The sequence below is a fragment of the Corvus brachyrhynchos genome, unplaced genomic scaffold, assembly GCF_000691975.1.
Source record: "Corvus brachyrhynchos isolate BGI_N302 unplaced genomic scaffold, ASM69197v1 scaffold44, whole genome shotgun sequence".
In the NCBI taxonomy this organism is placed as follows: domain Eukaryota; kingdom Metazoa; phylum Chordata; class Aves; order Passeriformes; family Corvidae; genus Corvus; species Corvus brachyrhynchos.
In genome coordinates this window covers 6173712-6193345 of record NW_008238359.1, presented here as the reverse complement: position 1 = coordinate 6193345, position 19634 = coordinate 6173712, and the positions used below count along the sequence as shown (strand labels likewise).

Below are 19634 nucleotides of genomic sequence, written 5' to 3'. Positions count from 1 at the left end.
CTGCTGCTGGCAGACCAGATCTTCACTTATCGCCATCACCTTGCACTGAGATATCAGTCAAGAAAGACAATATAATCCTTCCTAAGTGATTAAATATTGTAAAAATATTACAGCAAATTATCACAATGAACCCATGCAGACTGCTACTACAGAACTTTAGCAACATTTATTTTCATTAACATCCACTATTCCTGATTCTTGAGTACCCAGAATGCTCAATCCTGAGCAGTGAGTAACAGCACTTGATCTTGCTCGTAACGACAACTTGCTTTAACATTTGTAAAGGTACCTAAATATCTGAGGCTAGACTGTTCTCCTAAACATGCTGTTATTTAGGTATAGGGTTGGCTTCTCAGGGCAAATGCATAGAAGTTCTTTAAAAGAAGGAAGAACATCAAAGATTTTTAAGTTTGAAATTATTTCAGATCACTGGAGTGTAGTACCAGTCTTACAGTGTCCAAAAAAGCTAGCTGTGCTCACCCAATAAGAATCACTACCTGTCACGTGATAGAAATGTTCTAGAGTCTCTTCCCCCAGCACCAAATAATGTCACACCAGAAATACTTCACCCTGTGTTTGGTATCAGTTCCCAATCCAAGTAGTCAACCTCCCTATCAAGAGTATTTTCCCATACCTTCACGTTTTTGGAAAGAATAATAAAACCCTTAGCCTTTATAACCTGGAACTGCTTACCTTAGATACTGCCATTTGTTTTTTCTACAGAATTAGAGAAATTCATGTAAATTTTAACTTTTATATAATATTAATCAAGTATACACCCAATAAAGGATTATTCTAGCTTTATACCTACTGAAAAATGTTTGAAAATTTAGGTCTTTAAATACAGAGTAGCACACAGAATCACAACATGATTGTTGAAGTTGGATGGAATGGAAAAAGCTTTCTCACTGACTGTAGGCACATTCACCCTTTTTTCAGAAACCCAAAAAAAATCATTTCAAACTGCATTTTGACTTATGCAATCTCTTAACATACAGGACAATTAAAAGTTACCAAAGACCACTACTATTTCTTCTTTGTGTTCAACAATACTTTACTAAGTCAAACACATGGACAAGAAGCATAAAATAACTTGAATTGAATGAGAACACTGTTTTCCAAAAGGAATATTACATTTAATTAGCTGAAAATCACTGAATGTAACATTTACACTGACATTAAGACACCCCTTCTTCAAAGTGACTGTTCAGCCTGGAGAAGAAAAGGTTGCATGGGGACCACACAGCAACCATCCAGCATCTGAAGGGGGCCTACAGGGAAGCCAAGAGGGATTTCTTCATCAGGCACTGTAGTGACAGGACAAGAGACAATGGCTTCAAACTGAGAGTACATTTGGATTAGTTTTTAGAAAGAAATTCTTTACTGTGAGGGTGGTGAGGCACTGGCACAGGTTGCCCAGAGAAGCTGTGGACACCCAATCCCAGGAAGTGCTCAAGGTCAGGGTGGATGGGGCTCTGAGCAACCTGGTCTAGTGGAAGGGGTCCCTGCCCATGATGAGGGGGAGATGGAACTAGATGTTCCTCAAGGTCCCTTCCAACCCAAATCATTCCATGATTCCGTGACTGTACATAAAGCAGTGATTTAGTTGACACGCACATATTTACACTGCGAAGCGTTGGCAAAGATCGTGTGCGTTCATACACTGGCAAGGCTATTCTTCCAATAACTTGAATCAAACAACTTGCACGGAAACTGAAGATCAGCTGAGTGTATGCTTTAGTACCACTCAGCATTCTTAAATGCCTAGAGGAATGTGAACCAATTCTTAGCTTTATCAGGTTAAGTATCTTCTTACAGTTGCCTATTTCTTTAACTCCATGAAAGAATAAATATACATCATTATCAACACCACCAAAGTGAGAAAGAAGCATTATTACAGCATGAAGCTCCAGTAGCACCTACTCTGCCTTTCCTCACGTACACGAGTAAAAATCCCCCTGCACATGATCTTTACTCTAGCAGAAATGGAGTTGCAGGGGGCAATTTTGCAGGCAGGTTTTAAGGATAAAAGCAAATGACAACTTCATTCCAAGGCCACAACATAGAAGACCAAAATCTAGATTGAGAGATAAATATATTTCCTTACATTTAGCTTTGTTGCCATAATTTTTTATTGATACCTTTACCACACACTCACTGCTTTACTGATGGAAAAGAGTAAGAAATCTGAAATATATAGGCAAAGTATTAAGGAAAAAAAAAGAGAAGTCTTTCAAATAGGTAATTCCCTCCTTACTTTACTCCTTGCCAATACTTTCTTGGTAAAACACACCTGGCAAATACCCCTGAGCATAATTTAATTTACTTTTTTGCCTTGTGTTTCACTTCATAAAGGGAAGTTACGACTATTCTAAGATAAATACATACCATGAGCTTGCACTAAAGAAAATTACAGTAACAATAATGGTTAGCATGGTATGTCAAATGCCTGAAGTACTAAATCCCATTGTTCCACTCCATGAAAAATAGACAGACTACATTTTCCATGTGCTTAAAAGAAAAATACAAAGCGTGAGTCACCTAGATATTATTTCACTTCTGTTTTGAAATTTAAGTTCTCCAAGTTTCCAAACTTGCGTGTTACCTTTCTTCAGTGGTACCTCTCCATATGCTGAAATATGCAGCCACTATCCTACTTTCAGATCCTTCTACCTTAAATTTACACCAGACAATGTGATTCCTACAGTGCATTAATTTTTCACATTCCCTAAAAAATTAATTCCATCACAACACTTTAAAATTATTTAGAGCGGATCAATACTTTATCAAGGCTTGAGACGATTTTTAGTAAGGAACAGACTATCCTCAGGCAAACGGCATATGAAAAGAGCAGAAAAGTTCTTTATATTCAGCTATGCTTTTGAGACAAATTTTCTTTCCTCTTCATGATTAAAAATTAATTAAAAATCTATAGACCACTTAAAATGGTAACTCAGGGCAACCAAGACAAATAACACCTTCACACAACTGAATACATGGCAAAAACAGCACTGGAACACTGCACACTGGAACACCTCAAAGGCAATCTGGTGGTTTCCCTCCCCAGGGTTCAATGGCTTTCTCAATCTTTCTCTCTCTCTCTCTCCAATCAAGCTTTAGTTTTCACTACATTTAATCAGAAGAATTACTTACTTTTGACTTACTTCCAGATAACATAGATAAGGTATGCCAGTCTTTGGCAATTAAGTTACCTTTGAACTGTTACCCATTGTGACCTGCCAAAAGGATTTTCCAGATCCCAGTACTATTTTAAAATACTTCTGACACATTTGTCCCAAACCAAAACCTTAAGCCAGAGGACTACAAAACAGTTCTACTCTTGTGGATATGCTTTATCCATTTGTCCCTGCTTTATAAGAAGTTATAAAAGACAGATTCCATACTACTTCCAAAACAGATTTCACTAATGAGAAAGCAATAACTATGTATGCCAATAATTTGAGTTGTTAATTGATGGTTCAGAACACTGTTATAGGATACCTTTTTATTTTTAATTTTTTTAAAACACCTTTTTTTTTTTTTTGAGTAAGCTAAAAATTAAAGTACAGATTATTTTCTTATGACAGAGAGAAGGGACCTCCCTTTAGATGAACAGGTACTCAGACCTGCCTGCAAGCAACTCCTTTCTTTTAGTTTTGCGAATATTTTTCAAATATAAGTGGGTAATTATAAGAGAAATTAATACTGAAACCTACTGGCATTTTGGATCTTACACGACATTCAGAAATACGATTTGGTTAAATTAAATTTACACTGGTTTGCAACACATTCAATTTTAAAAATACACTTGTTTTCCATGTGCCAGCAACCCTTAACCAGGACAGGAAAAACCCAGAGGATAAGATCCAAGAGACTGAAAATCCTACTTGAAGGCAGAAACAGCCCATGGAAGCTGTGACACGGCCACAAAAAAATTTAAGTTTCCTTGTACCAAGTCTGGGTTGCTAGGAATCATATCCCTGCAGTGAGAACAAATATGGCTCACTCTGCCCAACAGTGCTGCCTTTTAAACATGCCCTTGGCTAAAGACAGACACTTAAGAAATCAAGCACCTTCAGGACTTTGGTGTAACTACAGAGTCTCTACTGCTGCAAGATTTACGAAAGTCTGAGAAAACATCTTTCCTCACATATTAACAGGACAGTACCAAAGTATTCAAGAAAAAAGCATGGAAACCAGAGGTGCTGGGGGAGCCTGTGACAGCAGAACTTTTGAATCCTGGATAATAAAGACATCTTTGTGATTGGAAGGCACAAGGGTGAGGGGATCAGATGTCCACTGTCCAACTGCAATTCAGTTTCTAATGTGCCTGTAAGTGATTATTCCTGGTATGCCCCTGAGCTGAAACCACAGGAAACTGTGCACCCAAAGGAATTTTATTTAAATGAAAATCAATCTCAAACTATTCTTGGTACTTCTTCAGAACCTGCAACATGATCATTTATGAAGTATTCCTGGGTTTCATGTATTACAAATGAAACTGGCCAAAAGCACAAGCAAAAATATCATTGTGACAAAGCCCAAAATTTAGGAATCAAATGCAGAATCCCTTTATACGGAAAAGAGATTATCATTTAATGAATACTTAGTTCCATGTCATCTCCACATTACACAACTAAATATGATGACAGGTGTCATAATATCTCTTTTGAATCACTCCATTGGCAAGTAAAATTAAAAAGTTCTTCCTCACACAAAAAGTCATCAGAGTTACTGTTAATAATACAAAAGATTCATGTCTATATGACTTAAATTCCACAGGTGAGTTTACAAGACTCTACACTACACTCTACTATGGCATAGTGGACTGGGAAGAAAGAGGGCAAGGAAAACCTGAGCTGGCAGTAATATCACTTCAACCTTTCCAAGGTTCTTTTAGTACGTCTGTGGAAGGAAAAGCAGTGCTGCACCATGAAGGAGCATTTCATATTGCTGTTCCCACTGTTACGTATTCACTTGTAAAAATATTAAAGAAACCCCATTTTAAAGATACTTACTAATCCCCTTGTTCTACGTTTAGTTAAACGTGGTATCGCAAATACATCACCGGTATTAACTACGAACACAAATCCACAGAAATTACTTTTTACAGATATCTGGGCTAAATTCATAAAACTTCGTGCTCCACATTACTTAATTTACAGAAAACACACAGAATGGTGAAATCTGTTAAAAACGGCTTTAAACCAAAACAAAGACTTGTCTTCTTCCAACAAAGTGCACTTTCAAGCATGGGTATTTACTGCCATAGCAATGCATACGGTTACATGTATTACACGGCAAGGCCATAAGCCATTTTAGGCTAGAAAAATTTACATTTTTCTATATATTTATACTTCAAGACTGGTTGCCAATGATACTTTCATAGCTACAAATGCTCCAGCCTCATTATTTATGAGAGCACTGGTTTGATAACTGGTTTGATAAATTCTCTCTGTGTATAGCCACCAAACTTAATCTTAGCTTCTACCCAAATGTATTCCATGTTGCCACCGTGCACCCAGCAACTCCTCACAGCCCACTGCTGCCAACCCTTGCTTCTCCTTACGGCTCTTCCTTGGCGTTCAGCACACAGCAGTAGAGGCTCCAGGGAATGCAAAACTGGAAAGCACAGTCAGCTCTGAAGCAGAAGCCTCCTTGTATTCCTCTTCTCACTCATTTCAGCAGGCATGCTGTTGCTGCTCCTGTTTCCTCAACCCCATCACTGCTGCCACATCAGCCAGCACCCACAGAGCCAGCAGGCTTGTCTGGAAGAGACTGGACACTGTGAGGAACAGATGGCAGCAGATCTGAGCCTCCTGCATGAAGACTAGAAGCAGAAGAAACAGCTGGAGATGCTCTCTAGGTGGTGTCAGGTCCAGGCTCCCCAAATGCACAGCTCTCAGCTGCGCCAATCACCTGCACTCAGCTTTATGTTATTAATGAAATGCATCCTAAGATTTCCTTTCAGAAGCACAGCCATGGGATTTGGTGTGATCACACGTGCTCCACAATTTTTGGATCATTTGGGAATCGGCTAGAAGTGCTAACAGAAATGAATGTTAGGCTCTGCCTCATGCTCCACCCCCACAACAACATAACTGACAGAAATAACTAATTAACATGAACAACTAATTAACATGAACAACAACATACTGACTCCTGAGAATAAATTATGCTTCTGGGTTTGATTCTTTCCCATGGATGCTGCTACACTTAAACCCAACCAGGAGCAAGAGAACCACTGCAAAGATTCTTCAGGAACCTCTATGACTAATATTCCACAGTTAAGAAACTTTTGGCACTATGCACCCAATTTTGATAACTGGTTTTGGCAGCACAATTACCTAAACTCTCAACAGCAATTTTATAAACCACATTCGAAAGTAGAAAGACCAAACCTGTACAACCTCATTTTTCAATTTCTTCAAGGATAATAAATGAAAACCATAAAAATTATATATGCATAAAGGCCTGATAAGGCCAAATGAATGAGGAAATGTAGAAAGGAGAAATAAAAGGGACTGCCAGTGGACATTCGCTATAATAACTTATAAATCCACCTGGTGATGACAACTGGATCATAATGGACAACTTTTCATGTATCCTGTTTTGCCTGTAGAAGAAACGTTTCCACATTAATCTGTTCAGTGGTACAGACAGAATACTGTTTGGTTTTTTTAATTAATTTTAAAAAAAACAGGTATGACTTTTGCCTTCTAATAGTGGACAGGTTTACCCTCTCTCAAATTTTAAATGGTGTTACATTTTAAGCTCTGATGTGAAAGTTGAACAGCACTTTTGCACATTTGGACTGCTGCCTCCATATTTTGAAATTTCCATTTAAAAAGTTTCTCTGTTTTCATTTTCACTGCCAAATTCACACTTCTCAAACAGAATACAGTCAACTTTAGTTCATATTCAACTTTTTTTCTGGCTCCCTTTCTAATTTCGCACTGTGCAAACATCCAGCAATTTCTTGGAAAAGCAAAAAAAAAAATTTAGTATGACTCTAGATAATAATATGTTTCTTCTGGAAAAATTAGTTTCATCTGAATAATGCAATTTCTCATTTTCAGACTAAGTAAATTATATTTACACAATGGAATTTAATGAAAAGATCTCCCTTGAGCAAAAACATTTTTCTACCTCATCGGTGAGCTGAACTGGCTCAACATAAGATGTATCAGATTCAGAAATTACTAATATCATTCACAATTACGTCTGTAGTTGTCCCAGTATTTTGCATTGCAAACAGTACAATTAGTTACTCTTTAAAAAAAAAAACCCTATAATTTGATTTTTCCATAATTAACACCATTCACTGGGTAACTACACAAACTTTTTGGGCAACCTGGTCATTAAAACATAGAAAATTAAGTACCCTTCACTGAAAAAAAAAACCTAACCAGGGAATTTGGAAGGGATGCATATATTCAGTAACTAACACTTCTGGAAATGGCATTATGCTCTTCTTTAGAAAGCAGCAGTACACAAAATACATAGAGGATCCATATATTCAGAAAAGCCAAAATTACGAACAATGACAGGACATGAAATCTCAGGTACATCTTTAGACACTCATGCAGAGATACATTACTTTGTCACAAAAGAGAAATTAAGGCAATCTCATCAGCATAGGGAACATTTTACAGCACAGCTGGGATTCCAGGGTCAGTGTAGGCCAAGATTCCAGATAAAATGCTAAGAATTTTTCACAAGCTTATTAGGAATTTGATCAAAATCATATTACCACAAAAAAACACTGAGATTTCTAACACTGAAAAACCCTACACACTGTAGCATCCAGCTGTGGCAATGCCCAGATCATTCCTCACTTCCAGTGTCATGACTGACTGTAGTATTTTATTTTCTAAATGAAATTTAATCTAAGTATAAATTGCACCAACCCATATTGGAACTATCATCGACGTTCAAAACAATTTTTACCTCATATAAAACCATACAAAGAAGGAAAACAATGTTCACCACAAACAGAAGCATGTATGGGTAAGGTAATATTCAAATACATTTATCCTCTTTGGAATAATTGATGTACTAATACTTCGTATATTATATTTCTCGAAAGGAACAAAGGACAAAGTAACCTCTCCACTGCCACCCAGTAACAAATATTGACCTCATGTGAATTTCTCTATATTTGACATCTTTAATAGAGAAAACTCAGTGAAAAACTGGATCCCAGCTTTTGGCAAAGCAGATGAAAGGCCATTCTCTTGAGTCACTTCTATCATATGGCTAAGTTATGATTGAAGCAAAGAGAAAAATAGAGCGTTCTTTGAAAAATATTTCATTTCTGACTGGGCAAGATTTAAATTCCCATTCCCCTTAAAAAAAAATACTGAAATGTAGGTATGCAAGTTATATATAGTCCAGCTCTCTTCACTTACCTGAAGACAGTACATCTTCCAGGAATTTATAAAGCACTATAATAATAAAGCATTATATCACACATAAATAAGGAACAAAAAAATACGGATATATTCAGCCTTACTTCTCCATGTCTTAAAGGTGTGATAGCTCCTCTTGCTACCGCCATTCGGAACAATGTTTCTGTGGCCTGCACCAACAAATACACAGACAAATTCATATTAAAAAACAGACAACACAGCTCATGATGATATGTCTCAAGTTTTATAGCATGTTTTATATTTTCTGCTACCTTTTAGCACCTATTTTACAGTTGAATTGCTCCAGTAACTCCTTTAGAACAATGTGCACAGCTTAGGCAAGTGTTTATTGCAAGGTGAGACATGTATTGAGGATTTTGGTCTCAGCATAAGCAACCACCTAAGCAGTACGTGATCCCTCAGGCAACACCACAGCTGTTCCAGAAGACTCTCTGAGCAGGTCAGAGATGCTCAGCCCCAGATAATTGTCCTCCAGACGTTGTCAGGTAAAAGTGCAGTACTGTGGAAAAAATAGCTATATGGTATTTCACGACTCATGAAACTTATTTTTAAAACTGCTCTTTAATAATATACACTTAAATTGACAAATGAGTATGAAAAAATAGTATGATGCAGCACTTTTCCTAAAAGCACCTGAGCCCCTCTTAACTCTGTAATGGTGGGATTACAGAACAGAACACAACACTGTCATGTGCAAATGGCAGGGAACACAACTTTGGGGAAATTTTTAATCTTTAATTAGTTGAATACCTTTCTGTGTTAGTTGGCCCATCCTTTCTTTAATCCAGTGGGGCAATTGGCACATACTTCTGATACAGAGATAGGTTACTGGCTTAATACAGACTGTAATAGGTTCTGCACCACCTATCTTTCTACAAATTGGTTGGAAAAAGGCATGAAAAAAATTCACAAGTTTCATAAATTCACAGATTGGCACATCAGTGTACACATGAACAGATTTGCTTTGAAAACTTGTTTCCATAGCAAACAGTGAAGCTGGTTTCAATTTCAACTGTAAAAAACCATGTTTTTAATATCTGGTTCTAATTAAAAAAATACCCTGACATTTAAGGATCTATGTTAAGGAGTAGTTAGAAGGCTGCTTGGAAAACAAAACCAACAAAACAACCACATTTAGAAAGCTTATAAATAAAAGCAGTTTGCAGTAGCTGATCATCTTTCTAAGCAGTGATTTTTAAAAAAAAGCATCTCAGTGCTTGCATGCCTGCATGATTTGCTGCATTCCCACTACCACTACCTTAAGACAGCTGTATCTCAACAAATGTGATATCAAAGACATCTCTTGAGATTAACTCCTCAGTCTTCCTAGACACAGATTAAGTGGGGTTTACTCTTTTCTAAATTATTTTCTGCAGAAAATAACTTAATAAAAGATCTTTTAATTACCTTATGTTCTCCCCACACACCTGTAAATGAATGTGTGAACTCCAGAACAAGAGGCTGCAAAATCTATTACTTCATTTACACCCGCAAAGATGCAGGGCAGTGCTCCACTGTGATCCTACTTCTCAAACCTTTCTTCTCTGAGAGATGAAGTGAAGCTCACACAACCTTTTGTATTTCACAAAATTGGCTTCTTTCACCAACATTTTTAGGGACATTTCAACCAAATTGAGCATTCTGTCAATACAGTTAAGCTGCTTTTGTTTCTTTTGAAAACCACTGGTGTGTGTGACTTTCTTTTCACATCTACTACTAGAAGATCTCTCCTTAGTACACTTGTACTCACCTCGTTAATGCCAGATGTCAAAACCATTCAGAAACAAGGAAAAATCACAGCAATAGCAAATGCAACACCACAGATGTCCTCCCTTCACTAAGGGTGGGCCACCCTTCACTAAGAAGATTAGCACTACAATCACAGCTTCCCACAGAAACTGCATGGTGGGGATGAGGCCACCTATGGCCATTGACTGACAATGACAAGGCTGGAGAGAACTATTGGGGGTTTTGGCATGCAAAATCCAAGAGGAGGCTTACAGAAGTTCATCTTTCCAAACAGTAATCAGCCCAATCTTACTGCTGGTGTAAGCTTTAAGGTGAAGGAAGTGGACACGGCAGTAAATATTTCAGGTCTGCATCCTTTTGACAAAGCAAACTAGGTGTGAACATGTGGAGATTTGAGTGAGGCAATGTCTTACAAGGAAGAAGAGTACGATGTAACCATTCAGAGTTTTGTAATACCTTCACAGGGCTACAACATCACAGAGACTAATGATAAAAGTAAGCAGCTAGCAAAATTTTGCCAGTCATGAAACCTAAATTTATCTGCAACACTTCTTTTTTTTCCAAAGCTTTCATACTGTCTTCAATTTCTATCTTTTTCCCTTCTGCCCTGCAAATGCAGAAACAAACAGAATTGTACTGGAGCATGTCCAAGGAAGGGCAGCAGCCCTGGGAAAGGGTCTGGAGCACAAGTCTCATGAGAAGAAGCTGAAAGAGCTGGGGGTGATTAGCCTGGGGAAAAGAAGGCTCAGAGGAGCCCTTATCACTCTCTGCAACTGCCTGAAACGAGGTTGTAACCAGGTGGGGGTCAGTCTCTTCTCCCAGGTAACAAGTGATAGGACAAGAAGAAATGGCTTCAAATTGCACTGGGGGAGGGGCTTAGATTGGATATTACGAAAAATTTCTTCCTGGAAAGGGTTGTAAAGCAGTTGAACACAGGCTGCCCTAGGAAGTGTTTCAGTCACCATCCCTGGAGGTATTTAAAAGATGTGCTGATGTGGCACTGAGGGACATGGTTTATTGGGGGACTTGGCAGTGCTGGGTTAATGGATGGACTCTATGACCTTAAAGGCCTTTACCAACCTAAACAATTCTATGATTCTGTCTGGTCCTGCTCAGGTTCCTTGGACTAGCTTTGTCTAGGCCCATTTTCAGCATCTCTAAGACTGGAGGTCCCACAATCTCTCTGATCAACCTGTTTCAGTATCTCACAACAATATTTTAAGTGATAAGTCCACAAAAAAAATGCAATTTACAGATGACCCCTAAATTTCTTCTGCTTCCCAAAGAAACACAGCCCAGTTCCTCAAATTCTCTCTAAGTGGTGGAAACGCTTTGTGCCAGCCAAGTGGAAGGCCATCCTGCAGGCATTTGAGCTGTACACGCTGGATATGGAAGAATAAGCCTAGGGGTGGGAAAAGTCAAAATATACATGTACTGCATGTTTTTTAAATGTTAGAGACAAACTCCATCATACTTAATTCTCCATAAAGAATAGAGGAAAAAAAAGCTGCATGAAGAATCCCACAACAGCAAGGTAAAAATAACAATATTCTCGCACACCTCATATACTTTCTGAAATTCTATATATGATAATATCTTTCTGAGAGCAAAAGGATCCCTACAGGACATCAAATCTACTTTGACTAAAAATCCAGTTTATTGAACACATCTTGCCTGGCATGTTCTTGGTATGTAATTTCAAATCTCCCAAAGTAACCAGTATAATAATAGTCAATATTCAGGCTGCCAAATATCTGCATACAACTTGCTTCAATACTAAGTTTAAATCCTTTGAACTCAAATGTCTTTAATAATTTTAAATAATGTGTTAAAAGTTATTAAGTATATTGAAATGGCAGGTTTATTTCATTGTATTAAATCTGCTAAAAATATGCAGAGTACTGCTCTGTTGCAAATCAAACAAGGCATAACTGTCCATTTAAGAAATAATTATACTATTCTCAAAGAAACTGCTGACTAGGAATCTAACTAATTTTTAACTGTTTTTTCACTAAATATTACAGTATAATCAGATTTTTTAGAAAGCTGTAAAAACTTGAGATTTATTTGCATTCAATTCACTGAGAATAAGCCATCTACTCAGCGACGGGAGTCAGAGGTTTGTAAGAAAGCAAACTATCAACACATGGTTTTAGTGATCTCAGTGTGAAACAAATGTGTTGCCAAGATGATTGTTACTGAATCCTAAACTTGTTGGTCATTATAAAGGATGTGTAGTGTGTTACATTATATGTGAGGTGAAACGGCAGCCTAACGTACCCTACCACTCTGTAACACCATGCAAGCTCTAATGTCATCTCCAGACAAAGATGACCAACTGTTCCCACTCCAACAAAGCAGTTGCTTCTGATCAAATTCTTTGCAAGTGGGTTTAAAAAAAAAAAAAAGAGAAACCACTTGTATGAACCAGAACTAAAGTGGAAGATAATTGTGTATTATTGATAGAAGTGGTAGGAAAAACAGAAACACTGCTTAAGATTCCAGATGTTTTGGATTTTCTAGGTATTCACAAAAATAAAATGGTCTCACATAGTACTTCATCAGAATAGTTACTGTTTTACCAAAGCTAAAACTGCAAATGCAAGCAGTGAAGAGATTGATCACACAAGTTAATGAATTAAGAAATGTATACTTTTTAATCACCCGACAATTTTTGGCATCTATTTCTAAATGCGCATTAAAAAACCCAAAACAAAACCCCAACTGAATTAAAATTAAAATGGTGCAATTTGTTCATAAGAATAAAAAAGGATGGAATACCACAAAAGACATTTTTTCACTCCTATTAGGTTTTCTGATCTTGGATACAATAGCTAGCTGACAGCTCTTGCCTGTTAAATTTGTGCTTCTTCATGAAAAGCAAATTACATGAAAAAAGAGTTTTGACAGTCTATCCAGAATCATTAATAACAATCTTTCAACTTGATTATATATGAACTATTGTTACAGCCCCTAGTAGCTAACCATCACACAACTTTTGAAAACAAGAATGATTGCTATAAAAAAAAAAGATCTGGTAAGATTTAGAAGCAACAATGAATAGGAAAACACAGAAGTTTCTGAATTTTTTTCCCTGAATTCTGTCCACAAAAAGTCAAGTTTAAAGCAACTGTCGGCATCTAAACCTTACTCCAGATAACAGATTTAACTGAGGAGCTTAATTACTGTTACAACTTTTGATGAAATTACCACAATACCAATATAGAATGTGTTGCTATTCTATATACTTTATAGATTTTAAATATTTTTAAATATGTTAAAATACAATACTGAAGCTGAACTGAAGCTTTTAAAAAGACAGATATGTAAATTCCTAGTCTCTGAAAAACCACAGAAAATTCAATTAATTCCATCGTACAGATGTGAATTCCATGTACCTCCATCTTTTACTTTGTTGAATGACTCTGAATGTCTCTGCTTTCATTACTGAACTATTGGAACCTTATTTGTACAATGAGTAGATCAGCCTACATTTGACTCCTGCGAGACACAAGCTCTTTCCAGCCACCAATTAACAGATCAAATAATTTCTTGCCTTTACCTTCAATAAAAGCAACTTAACTGTGAACTCTCTGAAGACTAAACAAATTAAATCCCATGATAAAGCATATTTTACAGAGTTCATGAAAGCCTTGTATCCATTTTCCAAAACATCTCTAATTTTTTCCCAAATTCAGCTTTCAGAATACATTGCACCACACATGCACCTTTGCATTCCATAATTACTTTATTTCCCTCTCCTCTGGTTACTTACTCAACCTTTGTGCAAACAAAGCACACACCTGGCCATGTATCTTATAAGGAAAAGTACTATATGGAAACATTCTTCTTTCTTAAATAATAAATGTGTGTTGATTCCCTAACCAGAGGTTTGGAGATGTGCAAAACTCATCACTAATATAGCAAAAATAAACCAGTATTAAAACTAACAAGACTAATAGCATAGTAACTTTTTTTGAGTTGTCTTTCTCATTTCGGAGAGCATTTGCAGATTTGTCATGTAAACATAGGTTCAAATTTACACACAGTTCAGTGTAACTTCAATTCCATTTACAAATTCCATTTGCTCATTGACCTAAATGTGCACTTTCAGGGTTAATAAACTACCTTATGAACTAATTTACCTCTACCCTCGACCTAACTAAACTATCCTGATCTTCCTCCACGCTGCAGTGCTGCTCAGAAACCTCAGCCTCTCCTTGAAAGAGCTTTATAATTTAAAGTTGCAGAACACATGCTTAACAAATGAACCAAGCAAGGAAATAATCACACAATATGTGCTGCTAGGAGGATGAAATAAAAGCATTTGTCTATATTTATCTTAATCTGAACCCAGTAGTCTGCAGTTGTGGTATTTGTAACATTTGCCAAGATCATGATAACTGCTTTTCTTCCTGACTTCTCCTCTACCTGCTTTTCTCCCTTTCCTTCCTCCCAGCCCCCTCCCAAAAAATGCTTGGTATTTACATTGGGATTCCTGGTCCCAGCCTGTAACCGACTTTCACCTTTTTCTAGCTTTCTCTTCACAAAGGATTGAAGGGCTCAACCCTGCAATTAACTAAGTATCAGGAAGCCAGAAAAAAAAAAATAAATCCAGCAGTATAATGGTCATGAACAGAATTACCCACAAATCAGGCCAGCAGCCAGCATGGGAAACTGGAGAAATAGGTCATTTAATCTCCTCTGCCTTGACAGAAATGCCAGAGAAAGGAGGTCCAAGAAAGCCTGCCCCACCATCATCATGGAGCAGAGGTTTCTGCATCTGAGAAATGATCCGCTGAAGCCAACTAAAACCTTCCTTCTTTCCAATCACACAGCAGAAGGACAGCAAACAGCTGCAAGCCAGCCTGCAGAAAGCACATGACAACTGTCAAACCTGGTTTTGATTAGTAATGCTGCCAGATAGCAGAAAAGATAATGGCTGAAAGACCAGTCTGGCCAGACCAGGAATATACAAGCACATTTGTTTGTATAGTCAGTGCCCCCCCCCCAGGATTTAGGGGCAGCAAAATCTTCATTTTCAGCTCCAAAATGCTGAGAAGGAGCACTCATCATGTTCCATCTCTATCCCATTCGAAACTGATTCATGGAGAACTTTGCTGCTGCCTGGCCAAAGGCTGCTGGAGAAACAACATACAGCAGGTCTGACAGGGCTTGATGTAGTCACCAAATTTTCAGAATAAAAGGGCAACGCTGCCCTGAGTTCAGAGCTGTAATGAACTCCAACACTATATAGAATCATTGAATGGTTTGGTTTGGACAGGACCTCTAAAGACCATCTAGTCCAGCTCCCCTGCCATGGGCAGGAACACCTTCCACTGGACCAGATTCCTCAAAGTCCCATCCAACCTGGCCTTAAAGACTTCCATGAGATGGAGCAGCCACATCATCTCAGGACAAACTGTTCCAGTGCCTCACCATCCTCACAGCAAAGAATTTCTTTCTTGCATCTAATCTAAACCTGCCCTCTTTCAGTTTAAAACCACTGACCCTAGTCCTGTCACCACAGATTCTGGTAAAATGTTTGTCCCCATCTTTGTCTTAAGTCTTACTGGAAGGATGCAGTGAGGTCTCCCTGGAGTCTTCTCCAGGCTGAACAACCACAACTCTCCCAGTCTGTCTTCATAAGAGAGGTGCTCCAGCCCTCCCATCATTGTGGACATGCTCCAACAGGTCTATTTCCTTTTTATGCTGGGGACTCCACAGCTGGACACAGCACTCCAGGAAGGCTCTCACAGGAGCAGAGCAGAGGGGCAGAATCCCCTCCCGCACCCTACTGGCCACGCTGCTTTGGATGCAGCCCAGGATGAGGCTGGCTTTCTGGGCTGTAAGCCCACATTCCCAGGTCATGTTGAGCATCTCATCCACCACAAGCCCCAAGGTCTTCTCTCCAGGGCTGCTCTCAATCCATTCTCTGCTCAGTCTGTATTTGTGCTTGGGACTGCCCCAACCCACAGGCAGGACAATGCACTTGGCCTCGTTGATCATCCTACACTTATTACTACACCTTTGCCTGCTCACCCATGATTTTGTAGCACCTCACCCTCTTCATCTTAAGAGCACTGATGAAGGAAAGTCAACAGACGAGAAGACAGGGTGTGTGACATGGCAACAAGGATGTTCCTGTAGAATTCATTCCCAAACTATTATAAACAAGTGAAGCCAAACTCTTCTGCCACACAAGTTAAAGAAGACTGAGGCGAGCTTTCACGGTCCACCTGCAGTTCCTCAGTGAGTTATTGGGACAACAGAGAGCAAAATCGAAAGATCCTTGGATCCCTATTCTCCATTCTAATCCCTGTAAAACGGCAGAGATTTAAACACCAGCAAGCTATTCCAGCAGCCTCGGATCTTGTAACAGACATTCACTATAACCAGTAAATTAATGAGAGCTGCATATTTAGACAGCTTTATTTCATATTATCTAAGCACATGTTCTGGAATTCCAGACTAATTTAAACAGTCATTTACAATTCTTTTATCTGCCTTCATTGACCAGAATTTCTTGTTAGCATGAACTCTGAGCGGGTTCAATTCAGTACTTCAGTACATTCCCTACAAGTTTTACAAGATTTACATTTAATGTGTTTCACAACCAAGGCTCTTTTTCTTTAGGGGATTACCTCACCTTTTACATTTCCCACTGGTAGCAATTTTAAGTAGTAGCTCTCTGTATTTGTAAATGGAACAAAAATTTGTCTCAATTGGTTTGTTTCCATGTATTGTAATTTACCCACAGTGTTACGAGCTAAACTAATACAAATTAAATCCAAAAAACATTTTCAAACTAGTGATTTATCATGACCACGGTGTAAACAGTACTATAGATTACACTGACTTTGAATGAGACACTCAACTTACCTCCCAAGCTTATTGTTTAAATGCATATATGTCACACAATCTTTCAGAACTAATTAGAAACAGAATACACAAGTTAACTCTAATTCATTTTTGGGGCAGCTTATAAAAATGCCTCCCTACTCTGCCTGGAAAAGTTTTACTGATGCTAGACAACAGCTAAATTGCTTTTGAGGAAGAATACATTCTGGTAATGACCTAACAAAAAATTGTGATTTTTTTATCACACACTCTTATCTTTAACTGTAAAAACAGTTAACTAAATCAGATGTTGATTGTGATTAAAACCAGTTAATATAAAATAATCAGCAAGAAAACTCAGAAAGCCATATACTATATAGGGAATGGTAATTAACTACAAATGTAATGTAGGACTCAGAATCATTTTTTAATCAACTTTCTTTTTCTTTTAAGGAGAACTAAAAATTTCATCACTTAGAACAATATTTTGAGAACTGGCAGAAGCACTGGTTGAATGCCTCCTGTTCTCAAGAAAACTGTTCTTATTCTGGCCCTGAGCAACTAATAGAAACCCTCACTCACAGGCTGCACAATACTCAGAGTTTGCAAGTGAAGCCATTTCAGACAAACTGAACGAGCAAGAATTCTTCTTCCCAAGCACTTTTTCCTCAAAATTGACACAACAGTCCCTCCAGCATCTAAGAATCGCCCTTCTCTGCCAAGCAGTACAAGGCCCACAGCAAAGCATGCATGCATGCCGTTTTCTCTTTTTAAGAAAAGCAGGAAGCTTTTATCACAAGACCAATCTCAGGAGGAAGCCACACTTCTCCTTCACATACACTATCAGAAGGGCCATGTCTCAACACTAAGGCTGTTGACAGAGGCCATGCTGCAGTTGTACTCCACAAGCCCTGCTTTTAAATAAATCAAGGTTTGAAGTAACACCCACCCACAATCATTAAAGCCTTGTGCACATGTACAACAGCGAAAAGTAGTAAAATCTGTCAAATCTGCTTGAACAAAAGGTATGAGAACTCAACACACCTAATTTTGTAGCTTAGGAATTCTAAATTTACAGATCTGCAGTATTTACCCATGTACCGCATAAGTCTAAAACACTTCACTTCTGCTTCTCTGTCATGCCAGATGGATACTCCTCCTTCTTGCTCTTGAATGTTTTCCACTAAGTGAAGGTAGCTGGCCTGACCCTGAAATGGATGAATTACTACATCCAGCCCAGTTGCAGCAAACAACAAATGTCAAAGCAGAAGAAAGCACCTCTAGCAAGCTGAACTAGTAAAATGCTCTTAAAAAACAAGGCATGAGTCAGACTCGGACTCAAGCCACCTGAAATGAAGTTGGCTAAAACCTTCATGTCCTGAAACACATTAGATACAGAGAGGCTTTCAGTCAGAATTGCTTGATGACATTGCAGTCACCAAAATTACTGCAGTGAATTGACTTCAATACTATGCAATATTCTTGCCTGGTGTACAATGATTTGGTAATTGCTGCCAACTAACTTTGTCATCCTAACAATTATTGGGCATGGTTCTGTATAGGGAAAAAAGTGTAGCCTACTCTAATTCAAGAAATATGGGACTTGATTTCTACTTTCATGTATGGGTTGTCTCAGGGGATATAAGACTTTCATCAAAATTCAGATGGTTGCTCGACAGTAGTAAAAGGAGGAAATGAAGCTACATGGCAATCAATGCCGGGTCTGTAAAACCCCTCTCCTTCTTTCTCTAAAACTTGGGAGGCAAATCACAAGGAAACACAATGAGATTATTAGTAAAACGAGTGGAGTGCACACAGGAGGGCCAGATTCTAGCTTTTGTTTTTCTTATCTGACATCAGGCAAGACAACTGAAACACAGAGGATTCTTCTGTAACTAGGTAGTGTGGTCTTCTTTCCCAAGGGTGGGAGACCCTCAATCAAGAGATCCTAAAAATCCACTCCTGATGGTACTACCATGGCAATTCCTCATCCAAAAGAGGAAAAATACTTTTCACTTACCTCCCAAAAGTCATAAAGAATATTGACTTAGTTATTTCCATACATTGCCTTGAGAACATACAGAACAATTACAATTCCAATGTGGTAAAGAAATGTAACCCAAGAAATTTGGAAGCAGTCAAGGACAAATGCCTCAGCTTTCTAACACTGAATCAAACAAGTTATTGAATACTTTTTGAACACCATCCAAATAAATAATTCTATTATTCTACTTCCCATGCAAAAAATGGTTACCATATTTGCCACTTAGAGTTAACTCATGAGAATAAAAAAAAAAAGAGACTGTGAAGTATTTAGAGACTGCAGCTGAGGAGCATCTGAGAAAAGCCAATGGAGGAACTGATAACCTGTATTTTACAGAAGTTTTAAACACACCAATAGTTACAGTTATGAAACTGAGCAGCTGCTAATCTGCAAGACATCTATAATCTTTTATTGGCAATGAGCAATGTTCCCAAGGAAAAGACAGTGATCGCACAGTTAAAGGCCACTGATTCAGATCACACAGGAGCCACTACCAGTACATCTACTGATAGATTTACCAAATTCAGAAACTGCAGCATGGCCCTAAGCTGCTCCAAGTGATGTAGAGC

General features: G+C 38.1%; 1 protein-coding gene across 1 annotated transcript in view; it reads right to left on the bottom strand.

Moving 5' to 3' along the window:
- The window catches only part of TMEM135 (transmembrane protein 135), a 162769-nt gene that overhangs the window by 84789 nt on the left and 58346 nt on the right, over window positions 1–19634 (bottom strand). Inside the window, exon 6 of the mRNA XM_017735847.1 lies at window positions 8516–8581. Coding sequence (XP_017591336.1) covers window positions 8516–8581 — 66 coding nt within the window. The remainder of the gene's footprint in view (window positions 1–8515; window positions 8582–19634) is intronic.